The sequence below is a fragment of the Rhipicephalus sanguineus genome, unplaced genomic scaffold, assembly GCF_013339695.2.
Source record: "Rhipicephalus sanguineus isolate Rsan-2018 unplaced genomic scaffold, BIME_Rsan_1.4 Seq837, whole genome shotgun sequence".
Taxonomy (NCBI): Eukaryota; Metazoa; Arthropoda; class Arachnida; order Ixodida; family Ixodidae; genus Rhipicephalus; species Rhipicephalus sanguineus.
In genome coordinates, this window is record NW_023616100.1 from 22,820 (window position 1) to 40,678 (window position 17,859).

General features: G+C 47.3%; 1 protein-coding gene and 17 non-coding genes across 18 annotated transcripts in view; all 18 read right to left on the reverse strand.

Moving 5' to 3' along the window:
* Positions 1-4,317: 4,317 nt before the first annotated feature.
* LOC119378430 (solute carrier family 13 member 2-like) overlaps positions 4,318-17,859 on the reverse strand; it is a 29,537-nt gene continuing 15,995 nt past the window's right edge. Inside the window, exons 3-5 of the mRNA XM_037647583.2 lie at positions 10,564-10,725; positions 9,838-9,975; positions 4,318-4,506 (exon numbers count right to left, since the gene is read on the reverse strand). Of these exons, the coding sequence (XP_037503511.2) occupies positions 4,351-4,506; positions 9,838-9,975; positions 10,564-10,725 (456 nt within the window). The 3' untranslated portion in view covers positions 4,318-4,350. The remainder of the gene's footprint in view (positions 4,507-9,837; positions 9,976-10,563; positions 10,726-17,859) is intronic.
* Trnaa-agc (transfer RNA alanine (anticodon AGC)) lies at positions 12,562-12,634 on the reverse strand. Its single transcript has one exon. It is a non-coding gene; the product is annotated as a tRNA-Ala (tRNA).
* Trnaa-agc (transfer RNA alanine (anticodon AGC)) lies at positions 12,812-12,884 on the reverse strand. Its single transcript has one exon. It is a non-coding gene; the product is annotated as a tRNA-Ala (tRNA).
* Trnaa-agc (transfer RNA alanine (anticodon AGC)) lies at positions 13,063-13,135 on the reverse strand. The gene has a single exon. It is a non-coding gene; the product is annotated as a tRNA-Ala (tRNA).
* Positions 13,974-14,046, reverse strand: Trnaa-agc (transfer RNA alanine (anticodon AGC)). Its single transcript has one exon. It is a non-coding gene; the product is annotated as a tRNA-Ala (tRNA).
* On the reverse strand, positions 14,512-14,584 carry Trnaa-agc (transfer RNA alanine (anticodon AGC)). Its single transcript has one exon. It is a non-coding gene; the product is annotated as a tRNA-Ala (tRNA).
* Positions 14,766-14,838, reverse strand: Trnaa-agc (transfer RNA alanine (anticodon AGC)). Its single transcript has one exon. It is a non-coding gene; the product is annotated as a tRNA-Ala (tRNA).
* Trnaa-agc (transfer RNA alanine (anticodon AGC)) lies at positions 15,021-15,093 on the reverse strand. The gene has a single exon. It is a non-coding gene; the product is annotated as a tRNA-Ala (tRNA).
* On the reverse strand, positions 15,274-15,346 carry Trnaa-agc (transfer RNA alanine (anticodon AGC)). The gene has a single exon. It is a non-coding gene; the product is annotated as a tRNA-Ala (tRNA).
* On the reverse strand, positions 15,526-15,598 carry Trnaa-agc (transfer RNA alanine (anticodon AGC)). Its single transcript has one exon. It is a non-coding gene; the product is annotated as a tRNA-Ala (tRNA).
* On the reverse strand, positions 15,778-15,850 carry Trnaa-agc (transfer RNA alanine (anticodon AGC)). Its single transcript has one exon. It is a non-coding gene; the product is annotated as a tRNA-Ala (tRNA).
* Positions 16,030-16,102, reverse strand: Trnaa-agc (transfer RNA alanine (anticodon AGC)). The gene has a single exon. It is a non-coding gene; the product is annotated as a tRNA-Ala (tRNA).
* Trnaa-agc (transfer RNA alanine (anticodon AGC)) lies at positions 16,282-16,354 on the reverse strand. The gene has a single exon. It is a non-coding gene; the product is annotated as a tRNA-Ala (tRNA).
* Positions 16,535-16,607, reverse strand: Trnaa-agc (transfer RNA alanine (anticodon AGC)). Its single transcript has one exon. It is a non-coding gene; the product is annotated as a tRNA-Ala (tRNA).
* Positions 16,787-16,859, reverse strand: Trnaa-agc (transfer RNA alanine (anticodon AGC)). The gene has a single exon. It is a non-coding gene; the product is annotated as a tRNA-Ala (tRNA).
* Positions 17,039-17,111, reverse strand: Trnaa-agc (transfer RNA alanine (anticodon AGC)). Its single transcript has one exon. It is a non-coding gene; the product is annotated as a tRNA-Ala (tRNA).
* Positions 17,291-17,363, reverse strand: Trnaa-agc (transfer RNA alanine (anticodon AGC)). The gene has a single exon. It is a non-coding gene; the product is annotated as a tRNA-Ala (tRNA).
* Trnaa-agc (transfer RNA alanine (anticodon AGC)) lies at positions 17,544-17,616 on the reverse strand. The gene has a single exon. It is a non-coding gene; the product is annotated as a tRNA-Ala (tRNA).

Sequence of the window (17,859 nt, forward strand, 5' to 3'; positions counted from 1 at the left end):
CTTCCATTAATTGACTTATTACCCATTTAATTTGCTTCATCTTCATATCTATGGACAGTCGTGCTTTCACGTACTTTTTGGGTAGCTTTTGCTCTCCTAGACGTCAGCAAGGAGTCATGCGAACGCCGTTTTTTTTTTTAATGCTCCACAAGCGGCCAGCGCAGCTCCGCGCATGCTTTGTTGTTTGCTTTCCTCTGAACATGGCTCATACCCAATGCTGGGAATTGGCCAAGTAGTAGGTGAACTTATCCAATATTTCTTGCAGTGTATCACTTCGTAGAAGCTATAGTTAATTACTATATTGATATGAAGTACTAATGATTGGTAATTAAATATTTAAAGATATTTCTTTAGTCTCGCTGATGAATTCCTCAGTGCGGAAGCTTTCCATGACTGCTGCGCCAGGGTATCGTCGTCTTCGTCTTATTTATTGCCTTGATTTCACGCTTTCGCAAAAACGAAGTGAGACTCAGGTTAGCTCCGGTTTCTTTTATACCTGGCGACAACTTTCTGTGGCAGCACAGCCAAAGCTACGTGGGCGGAGCTTCTGCACATGTGTTACTACGCCAAGTAGTCCGTTCGCGGGCGATTTCGGTTTTGGTTTCACGAATGCATACATGTGCGTTTCCATACGAGTATTCATGGCTCATGATGTTATTTGGGAATTTATGCAGATAGTTTATTCACAGGTGTAGTCGAAATCTACCACACGACTTGATATACTTGAGCATGCAGCACAAATACCTGGAACCTTTGCTGAGCTCTTCTGCAAATCAAATTATATAACGCCAGTGTGCTAGCGGTTCAAGTCCACGTGCAAAGCGAGCACCATTTAGTATTGTTTACATTTATTTTTTGGGAAAGCGATAGAATATTTTGTATATGGAAGGAACGCAGGAATCAGCTTTAATAAAGCGGTCGGTTTTACTCTTCAAAGAAAAAGCCACGGCCCAGCAGTAACTGCGCAATGGAAATCTACCGCAAGGTAGAAGCCATTTTCTTTATTTCGGTGCACACAGGGTCGACATCGTCGTTTTCCTACACTTTGGAGGACGCTATAACTTTATGGAGGACGATCACGTTATTTTGTCAGGGACGCGAAGGCATCGAAAGGCAGCAGATATCTTGGCCACGGCCAGTCAGGAGCGGGCGTGTCACGTGTGCGAATGTACAAATGGGTGAAACGCATTCCTTACTCCCGTGGTCAAGAATGCTTTTTTTTTTACAAATTGAAAATCACGCTGTCAAGCCATAATAGTCATGAACGGTCTGTTGCCGAGGCAAAGCTGTGCATGGTGATTTTGTCACCGTAAATCGCTCTCATTGAAAACGCCAAACACCTCCCGCCATAGACGCCGACGGGCACGGTTGTTAGACGCAATCTTCGGCGCGACTGTATCAGTACTAGTAGGCAAACGAAATATCGACCCTGTATGCAAACGCATTTATGAAATAGGTCATTGTTTTTACGTACTGTTTCCAATCGCAGTTTTGCTTTCAAGCGGCTCTTCTTGCTGAAGACTCGCAGGTCGCTGGCGTCACTGTCAAGGAAGCTATCGCGATGACAGATCTACTTGCGATGGTGGTATCCACTTGCACACTCTTTCTCGGTGATAGTATAGGCAAATCAACAAAATAATTCACAGTGCACCCCTGTCTTCGCTTCTTTCTGGTCGATGAACACAGATCATCTAACGAACACGCGCTTATGCTCACTTGCAAGCTTCGATTTGCACCTGTTGCAGTCGAGCGACGCCATGTTGTTTAGTGGGGACGGAAACGTGAAACGGACACCAGAAAACCTGAAAACTCGAAAGAGCAAAAATCGCAAATCCTTTACGGGATTATCATTCTACTTTCAACGCAAGCAATCGTGAACGTAATACCTATTTCTTTTCTTTTTATGCTTTCTTTCATGCTACGTATTATACAAAAGGTAGCGTTCGCGGACTACATACAGTAAGCGGAGTAAAAAAGTGCGTGGTTCGGTTGCGTAGCCTGGCTGTGCTGCCACAGAAAGTTGTCGCCATGTATAGATGCGAACAACAGCTTCTGAACCGAGGCCTGTCCCCCGGGCGTGCCCGTGCCCCGCTGGCACTAGCATGTATGAACGAAAGAACGATGACGAACTAGTGCTGGCACGAGGAGGAGAGGCTCCGCGCTATGGGTGAGCAAGAAAGGAAGTTTGGCATGACATAGGACGTGCGATTAGAGCCGCTCGCTCCGCTGCGGCGACGTGCTTAGTACAAAGCATGCAAGGTACCCACTACGCATAAATCATTGGCAAGGTACCCTTAGATGCGAAGCAAGCTTATGACACGAGGCCTGTCTCCCGGCGTCGCAATCGACGTAGCCAGAGCCCCAGCCGATCTCGGAGCGACGGCATCGCGAAGCCGAATGGGCGAACACGGGGCGCGTGACATCGCATTCTCAACTTCAAGCTGCAACCTTTGCAGCAAGAGCCGTTAACTTTATACTTTACGGACCACAAGGCCGTTATACTCAAGGGAAAACGTTCCCCTGAGCTCAAAGTGATATATGACGAGTAACAACAACAGGGGAACCTCGAATAGAAGGACCATGAACAGTGATGAAGACAATAGAACATTTACAGAAATCTCAAGTCGACTCATGGCTGCTTCGCATACTACTCTGGGTTCCCTTTACGGGGAAATGGCGGGAATTTTTTCAATGACGCGGATGCCGCAAAGACGAAGTGAACGCGCAACTCGCGCGCCTCGATCCCACGAGACTCGTGGGTGGTTACGTGACTTTAGGCCGAGTCCATGAATGCCGTTTTTCTTTTAATCGCGCGAGCTGCATACGAAGTGAACGCACACCTCGCGCGCATGGCCGGGGCCACAATGCGCGCGTGTCGCTTCAGGCTTTTTTTTCCTTGATGGCATTTTTTTTAAGCACGCCGGCTTTTCGCCACTCGATCCCCTCTCATAATAAACTATTTAGTTCTGTAGAACAATTACACGTATGTGTTCACAACGTATCCCAAGACAAGGACACATGCCAGGCGTATTGAGCTCATGTATGAACCTTTATTTCGCTGTTGGAACAAAATTTGCTCCTCCACTTGCGTTAATACACACTCTTTACAGTCTGATTTTTTTTTACATCTAATCCACGACAAAAATACAAAACGTAAAAGGGAAAGGCACAACCTATAACTTCCCAACTAACGTTCAGTGCCAGAAATGCTGGAATATGGATTGCCAGTTTAACTCGAACCAACACTTCAATTTAATTTGCAGTATTGCCGTGAATAAACAGCGGTTTAAATTCACGGCAATACTGCTGAATAATGATATATGGAATGTGCTTTACGCCGGAATATCCCGTTGTCCGGTTAGACCGGGCGTCAACTAAGGCCAATGACAATACGACCAAAGAGCTAGCGCAGTGCATTTCTCAACGCTCTTTAATCCAGCAAGCAGTGGAACAACATAACCAGCCAGCGTGCCGTATGACCTGGGTTGCCCCCCCCCCCCCCCCCTCTCTATAATATGCTTTCGCTTTTCGCACAAGCTCTTTTCTTTGTCTTACTGACAAACCTTACTGAAAAAAACCGACAATGAAACTGAGGAAGCTTTAGGCGACATTACATGCATGTTTTAACTGTAGTATAGTAATTGTAGCATAAATGGAAGAAAATTAAAGTGGATGAAAAATCAACTTGCTGCAGGTAGGAACCGAACCTACAACCTTCGGATAACACGCCCGATGCTCTTCAATGGTAGAGCATAGGAGGCGTTGCCCGAAAGTTGTACGTCCGGTCCCTATACCTGCAGCAAGTAGATTTTTTATCGACTTTAATTCTCTTCCATTTATGCCACAATTACTATACTACAGTTTAAAAAATATAGGTATGTCGCCTAAACCTTCATTAGTTTCCCTGTCGGTGGTTTCATTAGGTTTTGTCTAACGAAAAAAAAACTAGCTCTCAATCAACTCCCACTTTTCGTTCTTATTAACAAAGTCATTGTAAACCACAATTTCCTCGTTACCTGCTAAACAGAACGGGCACATACGGTGGCTCAAGATCGTTGGTAACCTATTTGGAAGTATATTTGTGTAAAATGAAATATCTATACTGATGTTCAATTTATTGGAGAGATTGTGAGCACGTACTGCCATCAGCAACCTTCGAAAATATTTAGTATCGCGTATATAAAAAAAAGAAGGAAACACGACATGCACAGTTTCGGTGACGATTGCGCGCAAGGTGTCGCAGACAACCTGACGAAAGACCGCGCACGTCCATGGCGTCGATGCAGCCATTGTTCCTTTGTCACTGACAGCTGCAGCGTTTGTGGCGTTGCCTGCTACAACTGCACTCCATTAATGAGGGATGGGGTCGATAGAGGGCGTATTGCTGAAGCAAGCTGACGCCCACGATGGAAACGTGTGCAGGTTGAAGACGTAATCGCCCACCGTGTTGATGAAGGCCAGGTTGACGATCTGACAGAACAGCTTGACGATGATGCCAGGTATCAGCTGCGGGCGATGACGGGGAATCACCGTGACAGGAGTAAAGTAAGAGTAAAGTAAAGCGTGAGTACACGCTCTAAAAAAAGAGCGAGTAGAAAGGGTGTCATTTAAGGCGAAAGACTTAGATGCCTCATCAAGCGCAAAAATTGACCGTCGGCGGCAACACGAGTGATGAAAAAAGCATCACGTGATAACGTCACCATATGACGTCACAGTGACGTCACAGATTGCCAAGTTTGTACGTCATTGGCAGTTCTGAAGAAACTGAATGGCATTGGGGTCACATCATAGCGTCATCACATGACACCCTCACTTGGTCAAAGGCGGGCCGATCACGGAGGCATTGCAAAACCAGGCTGACGTGCACAAAGCTTGCACTCTGATCTAGGAGGCAGGTCAAAACCACAATAGGTTCAGAAAGCTAGCGGGAGATGGCGAGAGAGAATCAGTATATCGACTAAGAAGAAAGAGAAGTCGCCTTAGGCGAATCCTTAAGGGACCCTGTGAGTTTTTTGTCCCACAACAATAATCATAATCTATGTTGCGTATCTTTCCTTGTCTTATCGCCAGGCGCCCGGCACTTCCAGGTCACCAACGACAAGCGCTTTATCAGCGTGGCAGAGCATTCTTGATAGGAAAGTCGCGAGCACCGACTTTTCGAGAAAGGAAACGCAAGCGAGTCAGATGAACACTATTCTTGTGCACGGGACAAAAACACGCCCTTTTTACTCTCTTTTTTTAAAGAGTGTACCATTAAAGGCAGTGCCGCGAACACCTTTGTTTACTCGTCTACAATCAGTCATTCAGTTTCTTCAGAACTGCAAAGCTGGGACAACTACAAATATATTTCTGCCGCTCTCAATCGTGAGCACAAAGTCACACACATTTTTGCTAGAAAACCACAGAAACATCATCATTTGCAGTTGGCATTGACCATAGCCGAAGGCAATTCGCAGCCTTCCGACATTGCCAAGTTAAAAGATCAGTCATTGTTTCACTCGGTGCTACTAGGATATTTACAAAATTATAAACTTGTTAATTTGTACCTGCATTTGTTCCTGCATTGGATATATTAATTGTGTGCACATACCAAGGAATTTTTTTTTAACCTCCTTGGCACATACCAAAGCACTTTTTTAACTCCGAATTAACAAAATGATCTGTATATGTTTTTTTATGCGAAGCACTTTATGGCGAACCAAAGGAATTTTGATCATATCTGTTTGGCATGCTACTTCGTGACGCCGTCGTGGTCAGTTCATTAGTCTGCTACGTACTTGAATGTGCATCGTAAGTGGATGTTTATACGTGCACGTTCAGTAAAAACAAGTGTGATGTCACCAAAACTTGAACGCGTTCTTAGATTTCCTGAAGTCATCAAAGTTACCAACAATAATATTTCGATATAACAAGAGTCAACTGCCCGAGAATATTCGCAGGTTCAGCTCATTGTTCGGTCGGCTGAATGCTCGGCCGGCTGAAAGCGGTCAGTGTAGGCTGGTTGTTGGTATTGAAGTGTTTTGCTCTTTACCAGATATACAGACAGTTCCAGTCAGAGTCGACAGAACAGAGTGGGTTCTTGGGAAGAAAAGCGTCTTGTCCTGTCTTCTTTATTTTTTTTATTGTTGGTATTGAAGTGTTTTGCTCTTTACCAGATATACAGACAGTTCCAGTCAGAGTCGACAGAACAGAGTGGGTTCTTGGGAAGAAAGCGTCTTGTCCTGTCTTCTTTATAGTGGTGTCGTTTCGCGCTAAAAAACACTGTAGATTCACACCAACTAGCCCGCCAATGCATTGTAAAGAGATATTTGTTTTCGAAGAAAATAATTCGTACAGGACCTGATCGCCAATAATATTTTCCAAGAGCTCGAGGCTGCTCAAGAAAACCAGCAACAGAAGGACACTCGTGCTTTCTTTAAACGACCTTGGTGCGACCCGTCTTCTGGCGCCACAGCGGCAACAGGCTCAACTAGGCGGCTCGCGTCACTTTCGGGGTATGTAACAGGCCGCACCTTTTGTTGTTGTTGTTTTTTCTTTGTTCTTTTTTTTTAGGCGGCTGGAATTTGACACGTGGCGGCATTTGACAGACTCCTTTATAGCACATCCCCTCCATTTTCGGAGTTGTGCAATTGCGTAAGCGTAGGAATCTCTATGATTGCAGAAGAATTGACATTAGGGTAAGCTGGATACCCATTTCAAAATGCATCTCTGTGATTGCAGGAATCTGTGATTGCGGTCTTCCCGGGAACGTTTTCGTTAGGAGGCGTCAGCGCAGCGTCTTTGATCTTCCTATCGTTTGTCGGCGTCTGTAAGTTCCTCACGGAATGCGCTTGCCGCGACTACCGAAACGCGTGTTTGCATTGAGTTCCCGCAGTGTCGGTGTTTTCCTGATGTGCGCAATCTTCCTGTCGGTTTTTCATGTTGTCCTAGAGAGGGCCTTGATTTGAGCACTGCGAAATATTTAACAATGGCTTCACAGAATGTGTTTCCATTTTACGTTTGGCTCGAACATTCGTTACAAGGCATTTCAGGTAAATTCATCCTCTGCAAGCGCGGGTATTTATATTTCGTTTTATACGTCAGGTGCGACACTGTAGAAGCTAGCAACATGGGCGTCCGCGAGATTTTATCTTGGGGGGTGCAAACCGGTGCTGCATCACTATGGAGAGGGCCGCCCTCGTGTGACTTGGGTGGGGGCAAGCTCTAGTACGGCTTATGGGAGGCAAGTGCCTTTGCACTCCCCTACCGACGCCCATGGCTAGCGAGCCTTTTAAATGCGGAGCATTTCTTAGTCGCACCTGCGGCGTCGGCCGCCGTCCACACCCCCACTGCGCGTGCTCGGCTCGTCTCGTGCCGGCAGCAAGCCTCTCCCTTTCTCCCTCCCTCCCTTTTCTCCGTCCCTCCCTCCTCTCCCTCGAACGCGGGCGGTGTGTAAATAAGCGGCGGAGCGCGCGTTCGGAATTCAGTCAAGGGCGTCGTTACTTGGCTTTCGCTTGACTTGACGCTTTGCTTGACCCGAGTAGATGCGATGGAAGCAACAGTACCTCCAATCAGCGTCCCACCACTCGTTGAAGGCAACGTTACCCCACCCTCGCCGTCGTCGGCGTCAACAACAGCAAGCAACGCAGAAGACAAGGCTGCGAAGAGACCGAGCATACGACGCCGCGGACGCAAGCGTTTGAAGCGAGCTGCGGACCCGGAACTTCGTGCACGCTGGAGCCGTTCAAGTCGTACTGGTGTGTGCATCGTGTAACAATTAAGCATTCCCAAACCATACCCAATTACGCAACATTCACGCGATACCCCCACCACTCTGCGACGCACTTACTCGAGTTCCCCCCGTGGAAGATGCGGACGACCTTTTTTGCAGTAATTGCGTCCACACCAACGAATAGTTCAATGTTTTTACCGCCCAGAAAGCAATTTCGATTTGCTTTCTTTTTTGGCTCATAAATGCATGAAGGCGTTTTGTGCCTAAGAAAAAAAGCCCTCCGTTATACGGCTATCAATATGTTCTCCCGCATCACTTACCGTTTCGTTGTTTTCGGTTTCTGGCGTTTTATTTGCAGCCGGTCGCGACGCCTCAAGCGCGGGCTCGTGCTCGGCTCGTATATACGAGCGTTTACAACGACACAAACCGACCATGTGACGTGCGGAGTTATACATTTTGCTGACCGAACTTTTGGCATAGCTTCAGCAGCGTTGCACCTGATGTGTGGCACCGCCCACTGACCAGAGGGAGCTGCGTTGCTCGCAGTGGTCCGTCCCAAGTTCGCTGAGATTGGCCGCTAGGGGCACGCAGAAAACAGACACGCTACAGTTAGCCATATACAGTAGCTCTAAGACGCGCGCGCGTACCCCTCTATAGCCCGGCATCAGTCCGCCTACTTATCCAAAGGGGGGGGGGGGGACGCGTGCATCGCATTCCTGTTTGTACGGGCCCGTATCAGTATTCCTTATTTTATCTGGTAGGTTGTGCGTTCTGGCGCTGCAGTCACACTGGAAAACATTGCTCGGTGCCGCCTTTCGAGCTTGGGACCCCGGGTTCGAAACCCAACATCGCAAAGGTAGTTTATTCTGTTTTCTTCTTTATGGCGGTTTCTTTTACGTGAAGGAGGGACAGACGGACTCGCCCTTTTGTTGACTCCGCCGTAACGCACCGATGAACGCTGGTTGCGAGAGGCACGTCAGCGTACCCGATTTAACTGACGTCTACTCTCGCATTGCAGATTACGGTGGACATTAAGCTTGCCTTTCAGAGTCACTGCGTGGCCGGTATGCTCGTGCCACGCACACAACTGCGCAATTTTACAAAATGCGTTGATCTGCTTCGTATAACGCTTCACTAAACGTCATTAAACGCGCACGGCCGCTCGATTAAAAAAAAAAAGAAAATGCGGCCCGTTGCGTGCCCAGAAAACAGCGGGAGCTGCGTAGTTAAACGTATTGCCGCTGTGGTGCCACAAGACGGGTCGCACCAAGGTGATTTAAAGAACGCAAGAATGTCTTTGCGTTGCAGTCTTTCTTGAGGATCTTCAAACACTTGGTAAACATTATTTGGGATCATGTCATCAACATTTCTCTGGATGCTTGGTTTTCTTCGGAAACAGCGACATCTCATTTTATCATAAGGAATTTTAACGCCAGTCAGTATTCAGACGAAAATTTGTGGTATCGGATGCTGACATCCTTGATTGTCGCTGAAGGACACCATGAAACGAAGCGGCTCCTCGGCACGCCCATGGGATTCAACGACTCGGGCACGCAGCAACCCTGTTTTGTTTTTTGTTTTTTCCTTCTCTTTTTTGTTCTAAGTGCGCGTGGCTGTACGTCTACTAGCGCCAACGCGGACGAAACTGTTAACGCAGCGTTCCCGCTTGTGTCGTGTTCTTCAGCGCGACGCAAGAGGCCACACTTTTTATCGAGTGGAACGAGCAGCCATGCAACGCGCATGCGTATTCGTCTCCTCGCAGACTGCTTCGCATGACATAAATTCCCACAGTTCGTAAGGTCAGTCGCAAATTTCCGCATTTACGTGGACAATAAACTTTTATGGGTTTCCTTGTCGCGCCGTAAGTTTCTTTCCTTTTCCTTTTTTCTTTTTTTCTTTACTGTGTTGCTTACTTTGATCCTGTTGTTATCCTTCGTGTTTCGTTATCTTGAAATCACATTTATGCATTCAGTGGAACCCCCCCCAGCCCACCCGCCCCAATGCTTCGTCAACCAGAGGGTTATTGGAAGAATAGTAATCCTTACGATTAACGAAAACTATAAATGAATAAACTACGGGACTGCAGTACAGCTTCTGCGTAAGACGTCCCCGATCAAAGCGCGTACCAAGTCCTTAGTGGTGACGTGTCCCTCATCGCAGATGATGGCGATCACCGAGGAGGAAGCTGGAAAGATGCATGCCTGCGTCACCGACAGGCATACCGGGAACACCAGGAACAAAGGGTTCAGCCTGAGCTTGCATGCCTGTGAATGTGTGAATAAATATGTGTTAAATATGCTCCTTTTTACAGAGATCATGGTAGGTTTCTGCGGTGTCCGCATTGAACTAAACGAGACATCTCGTTTAATTTGTTTTTTTAAGATTAGGGGCAGCTTACGATTATTAGTAAGGTTAAGTTCAGAGCGTGTGTGTTCATTACGGCCCAAGCAGTGAACTACGTATGTAAAATATCCTGGGAATTATAAGTGTGTTTTACACACAATGCCGAACCTATACCGCTAACCTACAAGAACTTATCGAAAGTGAAAGAAAATTGCAAAAAAAATAGGAAAGGGAGTAATACGGCCAATGTTCCGGTTAAAAGAAATTAGTTTGCGCGACTTATGTTCCTTAACAAAAAATGCGGGAAGTTTGCACTAAGTTGCACAACGCTTGGCACAGCGAGGCTGGTTGATCCTCAGCTCGTCGTGCTGCAGCACGGGAATCACAACGCCGGCGGCGATTGGGTCCAGCGTGCTTGGCTGAAGAAGCGGCAGCGAAGAGACGACAACGGCAATCGTAAATATTTGCTTCGCGTGTTTCGTGGGAGTCATTCGAGTATATTTAAGTACCAAGGAGATCACGACTGGCAGCAGCATAGTGGCGGCTGCATCGTTGGGCGTGAACTCGGTGAGCGTCGCAGCGCCGAGGGAGATGAGAACCTGCATTTGCAGCGGCGTCCGGATGTTCAGGCTCTCGATCACAACCACGAACTCCGCGGAGAGCTGGGTGATCTGCGCAAAGTTTAACGCACGAATGCCGATATCATTCATTCATTCACTTTCGGGCAATGCATGTAACGGTCTGCGGTTAAGGAACAACGGAGGTTGCTGGCCGAAATACAAGTTCTTGTAAGATATGTCATAAGTGAGAAATCCGTCCTCAATCTGTCCTAGCAGTTTGATGGAAGCTTTGTCTTAGGCGCCACTTCAAGTTTAAAGTTTGTTAAAGACGCACAATGCATTTAACGTACCTTCCGGGACCCGACTAAATTGTAATAGCGTGCCTAATATATTCAGCAACATGAAACAGAGTTTAAGTGACAGGCATGTCATATGAATATATTTAGTAAAAAGACTATTCGCTATTCGCCAAATCACAACTATGAACATACAGGAATGTGTAATATAACACGACATCAGAAAAGGCACAAATTCAGGGTAACATGGAAGCTTGAAAAGATGAAAAATCCGTGAACACGGGATGTGGCCGGAGCCGACGTTTCGACAAGCGGACTTGTCCTCTTCAAGGCTGCAACTACTGCAGCCTTGAAGAGGACAAGTCTGTTTGTCGAAACGTCCGCTCCAGCCACACCCCGTGTTCACGAATTTTCATCTTTTCGGCATGCCAACCGGTTACATAATACACACCAGGCCCGTAGTCAGGAATTTTTTTCGGGGGGGGGGAGGGGGCACTTCCTGAAAACCTTGACTTTTTTAGAAAAACACCTATTTTTATTATTTATTTTTGGTAAAAACACATACTTCACCAAAACTTCGGGGGGGGGGGGGGCCCTAGCCCCCCCGGCAACGGCCCTGATATACACGGTACAATAATCTTCAACGAACACAGGCACTCTGCGTCCATTTTTAATTTCTTACTATGTCCTCGATTCCCATTGCGCATTGTATAAGCCAATTAATAATGGCAAAGGCCGCGTCCACATCAAGCAAGGAAACACGCACACGCATGCACGGCGGCATCGCATAGACACCATGTGTTCACTTGTGAACAGCTTCCATCGCACTCCTGTGGGCAATAAAAGAGAACAAGAGGTCACCCGTTCAGTGCTTACAAAGGAGATATATACACCAGTTTCTGAGAGTGCCACAAGACAAAAATTACCGCGCCAAGCCCACGCACGCGCTGAGGTGCGAGCGACAGCCGACGCACACGTCTAAAGATACCTTGGAAAAAAACTAAAAAGGAACATTTCTCACATCCCCGCAGGGTGGCAGCACTCGCTGAGCATAGAAAAAGCTGGAAAATTGGTCCGTTTTTCGAACATATACGCGGCACCGTAAATACACGACATTGTTTATTTCGGACGTTATAACGATGTTTCGCTGCACTAAATGTTACGTACGATTTTATGAGAGCGCCCTTTGATATGAAAGATTTCGGGCATGCTAACAAGGGGTTAAAAAAGAACATCAGCATTCTTGCTCTACCCAACATGCCTAAAAACGAGCGCCGCAATAGGGACCGGCAAAAAGTTGGTTCTGATATAGCTGCTGCTTTTCCTCATATACGGCGTTCGTTCACTCTCGCGTCGCCAGTTATTAAAAACATAAATGCCTAAAATTGAAAAAAAAATTTGTGGAGGTGCTGGTATCGATCCCAGTACCTCTCGCATGCTAAGCGAGCGCTCTACCATCTGAGCTACACCCCCGACGAAGGTGCACCTCCTGAACACACCTTGCAAAGTGTAATTACAAGAGAGTGCTGCCGGAAAGCGAGCAGATGACCGGTTCTCCTGTAGCTCCTGCTTTTCTTCACATACGGCGTTCGTTCACTCTCGTGTCGCCAGTTATTAAAAACATAAATACCTAAAATTGAAAAAAAAGTTGTGGAGGTGCTGGGTATCGATTCCAGTGCCTCTCGCATGCTAAGCGAGCGCTCTACCATCTGAGCTACACCCCCGACGAAGGTGCACCTCCTGAACACACCTTGCAAGGAGTAACTACAAGCGAGTGCTGCCGGTAAGCGAGCAGAAGACCGGTTCTCCTATAGCTCCTGCTTTTCGCACATACGGCGTTCGTTCACTCTCGTGTCGCCAGTTATTAAAACATAAATACCTAAAATTGAAAAAATAAGTTGTGGAGGTGCTGGGTATCGATTCCAGTGCCTCTCGCATGCTAAGCGAGCGCTCTACCATCTGAGCTACACCCCCGACGAAGGTGCACCTCCTGAACACACCTTGCAAGGAGTAACTACAAGCGAGAGCTGCCGGTAAGCGAACAGAAGACCGGTTCTCCTATAGCTCCTGCTTTTCGCACATACGGCGTTCGTTCACTCTCGTGTCGCCGGTTATTAAAACATAAATATCTAAATTGAAAAAAAAAAAGTTGTGGAGGTGCTGGGTATCGATTCCAGTGCCTCTCGCATGCTAAGCGAGCGCTCTACCATCTGAGCTACACCCCCGACGAAGGTGCACCTCCTGAACACACCTTGCAAGGAGTAACTACAAGCGAGAGCTGCCGGTAAGCGAACAGAAGACCGGTTCTCCTATAGCTCCTGCTTTCGCACATACGGCGTTCGTTCACTCTCGTGTCGCCAGTTATTAAAAAGATAAATGCCTAAAATTAAAGAAAAAAAATCACAGCATATCCACGGAGTGAATGATGATGAGTGGGCGAAGCTGCGGAGGTTCATCGGTAAACCGTGAATCTTCCGTGAATTCTGCCCAGTACATCATCACCGACGTGAGATCGGGCGCGTTTATACTAAAGGTTCGATGAGTTATGACGACTTGCAGCTCACTTTAATTTTACATGTACGCTGTGAATTTTCATTGTTTAGAAAACCATTGCTTTAGAAAACACCTTAGCAGCTCCTGTGGCGTCTTTTTCGTTTTGCTTTAGAAACATCTGGCGTTCTTTCGTTTTGTTTTACAAAACATCTGGCGTCTTTCGTTGGTTATTTCATCAATCAACGGCGTTTTGAACAAAATTTTTATTGTTTAATCACGCACAGGAGAAATCTCACCAGGCACTACCTTGGAGGTAAACAATGGCTGCTAATGGGAATGAGAGACAGAAGAAGTCGGATTTAGCTAACACTTACACTTCTACAGAGACAGAAGAATTCGGCTTTTAGTTAACGCGCACGCTGCGAATTTTTTATTGTTCAACAACGCACAGGAGAAATCTCCCACCGGCACCACCTTGGAGGTCAAAGGGTAAGACTTGTTACTCACTACTACGAGCACGACGAGGGACGAACGGGTGCCGCCTTAAGGAGCTTCGCCCCTAAAAAGTTATGGAGGTGCTGGGTATCGATCCCAGTACCTCTCGCATGCTAAGCGAGCGCTCTACCATCTGAGCTACACCCCCTTTTTTTTTTCCTTTATTGCCTGCACGCATTACAAAGGAATACATATGTACATGCTAAAACATGTCAACCACACTTTGGCTAACATTACATTATTAAAATCTCTTAAGTTTCACTAAATCATCAAGAATCTCCACCCACACGGGTGGTTCACTCTGCGCACGATATATTTCCCGAATATACGCAATACTTTCGATGAAGTTGACTCTCGTCGAACGGGCATCAACATCAACATGTCTAACTGCCATTCTCGTTTTCCACAGACTGTGGCATCTGAGCTACACCCCCGACGAAGGTGCACCTCCTGAACTCACCTTGCAAGGAGTAACTACAAGCGAGTGCTGCCGGAAAGCGAGCAGAAGACCGGTTCTCCTATAGCTCCTGCTTTTCGCACATACGGCGTTCGTTCACTCTCGTGTCGCCAGTTATTAAAAACATAAATACCTAAAATTGAAAAAAAAAAGTTGTGGAGGTGCTGGGTATCGATTCCAGTGCCTCTCGCATGCTAAGCGAGCGCTCTACCATCTGAGCTACACCCCCGACGAAGGTGCACCTCCTGAACACACCTTGCAAGGAGTAACTACAAGCGAGTGCTGCCGGTAAGCGAGCAGAAGACCGGTTCTCCTATAGCTCCTGCTTTTCGCACATACGGCGTTCGTTCACTCTCGTGTCGCCAGTTATTAAAAACATATATACCTAAAATTGAAAAAAAAAAATGTTGTGGAGGTGCTGGGTATCGATCCCAGTACCTCTCGCATGCTAAGCGAGCGCTCTACCATCTGAGCTACACCCCCGACGAAGGTGCACCTCCTGAACACACCTTGCAAGGAGTAACTACAAGCGAGTGCTGCCGGTAAGCGAGCAGAAGACCGGTTCTCCTATAGCTCCTGCTTTTCGCACATACGGCGTTCGTTCACTCTCGTGTCGCCAGTTATTAAAAACATAAATACCTAAAATTGAAAAAAAAAAAAAGTTGTGGAGGTGCTGGGTATCGATTCCAGTGCCTCTCGCATGCTAAGCGAGCGCTCTACCATCTGAGCTACACCCCCGACGAAGGTGCACCTCCTGAACACACCTTGCAAGGAGTAACTACAAGCGAGTGCTGCCGGTAAGCGAGCAGAAGACCGGTTCTCCTATAGCTCCTGCTTTTCGCACATACGGCGTTCGTTCACTCTCGTGTCGCCAGTTATTAAAAACATAAATACCTAAAATTGAAAAAAAAATAGTTGTGGAGGTGCTGGGTATCGATCCCAGTACCTCTCGCATGCTAAGCGAGCGCTCTACCATCTGAGCTACACCCCCGACGAAGGTGCACCTCCTGAACACACCTTGCAAGGAGTAACTACAAGCGAGTGCTGCCGTAAGCGAGCAGAAGACCGGTTCTCCTATAGCTCCTGCTTTTCGCACATACGGCGTTCGTTCACTCTCGTGTCGCCAGTTATTAAAAACATATATACCTAAAATTGAAAAAAAAAAAGTTGTGGAGGTGCTGGGTATCGATCCCAGTACCTCTCGCATGCTAAGCGAGCGCTCTACCATCTGAGCTACACCCCCGACGAAGGTGCACCTCCTGAACACACCTTGCAAGGAGTAACTACAAGCGAGTGCTGCCGGTAAGCGAGCAGAAGACCGGTTCTCCTATAGCTCCTGCTTTTCGCACATACGGCGTTCGTTCACTCTCGTGTCGCCAGTTATTAAAAACATAAATACCTAAAATTGAAAAAAAAAAGTTGTGGAGGTGCTGGGTATCGATTCCAGTGCCTCTCGCATGCTAAGCGAGCGCTCTACCATCTGAGCTACACCCCCGACGAAGGTGCACCTCCTGAACACACCTTGCAAGGAGTAACTACAAGCGAGTGCTGCCGGTAAGCGAGCAGAAGACCGGTTCTCCTATAGCTCCTGCTTTTCGCACATACGGCGTTCGTTCACTCTCGTGTCGCCAGTTATTAAAAACATAAATACCTAAAATTGAAAAAAAATAGTTGTGGAGGTGCTGGGTATCGATCCCAGTACCTCTCGCATGCTAAGCGAGCGCTCTACCATCTGAGCTACACCCCCGACGAAGGTGCCCCTCCTGAACACACCTTGCAAGGAGTAACTACAAGCGAGTGCTGCCGGTAAGCGAGCAGAAGACCGGTTCTCCTATAGCTCCTGCTTTCGCACATACGGCGTTCGTTCACTCTCGTGTCGCCAGTTATTAAAAACATATATACCTAAAATTGAAAAAAAAAAAGTTGTGGAGGTGCTGGGTATCGATCCCAGTACCTCTCGCATGCTAAGCGAGCGCTCTACCATCTGAGCTACACCCCCGACGAAGGTGCACCTCCTGAACACACCTTGCAAGGAGTAACTACAAGCGAGTGCTGCCGGTAAGCGAGCAGAAGACCGGTTCTCCTATAGCTCCTGCTTTTCGCACATACGGCGTTCGTTCACTCTCGTGTCGCCAGTTATTAAAAACATATATACCTAAAATTGAAAAAAAAAAAGTTGTGGAGGTGCTGGGTATCGATTCCAGTGCCTCTCGCATGCTAAGCGAGCGCTCTACCATCTGAGCTACACCCCCGACGAAGGTGCACCTCCTGAACACACCTTGCAAGGAGTAACTACAAGCGAGTGCTGCCGGTAAGCGAGCAGAAGACCGGTTCTCCTATAGCTCCTGCTTTTCGCACATACGGCGTTCGTTCACTCTCGTGTCGCCAGTTATTAAAAACATAAATACCTAAAATTGAAAAAAAATAGTTGTGGAGGTGCTGGGTATCGATCCCAGTACCTCTCGCATGCTAAGCGAGCGCTCTACCATCTGAGCTACACCCCCGACGAAGGTGCCCCTCCTGAACACACCTTGCAAGGAGTAACTACAAGCGAGTGCTGCCGGTAAGCGAGCAGAAGACCGGTTCTCCTATAGCTCCTGCTTTTCGCACATACGGCGTTCGTTCACTCTCGTGTCGCCAGTTATTAAAAACATAAATACCTAAAATTGAAAAAAAATAGTTGTGGAGGTGCTGGGTATCGATCCCAGTACCTCTCGCATGCTAAGCGAGCGCTCTACCATCTGAGCTACACCCCCGACGAAGGTGCACCTCCTGAACACACCTTGCAAGGAGTAACTACAAGCGAGTGCTGCCGGTAAGCGAGCAGAAGACCGGTTCTCCTATAGCTCCTGCTTTTCGCACATACGGCGTTCGTTCACTCTCGTGTCGCCAGTTATTAAAAACATAAATACCTAAAATTGAAAAAAAATAGTTGTGGAGGTGCTGGGTATCGATCCCAGTACCTCTCGCATGCTAAGCGAGCGCTCTACCATCTGAGCTACACCCCCGACGAAGGTGCACCTCCTGAACACACCTTGCAAGGAGTAACTACAAGCGAGTGCTGCCGGTAAGCGAGCAGAAGACCGGTTCTCCTATAGCTCCTGCTTTTCGCACATACGGCGTTCGTTCACTCTCGTGTCGCCAGTTATTAAAAACATATATACCTAAAATTGAAAAAAAAAAAGTTGTGGAGGTGCTGGGTATCGATCCCAGTACCTCTCGCATGCTAAGCGAGCGCTCTACCATCTGAGCTACACCCCCGACGAAGGTGCCCCTCCTGAACACACCTTGCAAGGAGTAACTACAAGCGAGTGCTGCCGGTAAGCGAGCAGAAGACCGGTTCTCCTATAGCTCCTGCTTTTCGCACATACGGCGTTCGTTCACTCTCGTGTCGCCAGTTATTAAAAACATAAATACCTAAAATTGAAAAAAATAGTTGTGGAGGTGCTGGGTATCGATCCAGTACCTCTCGCATGCTAAGCGAGCGCTCTACCATCTGAGCTA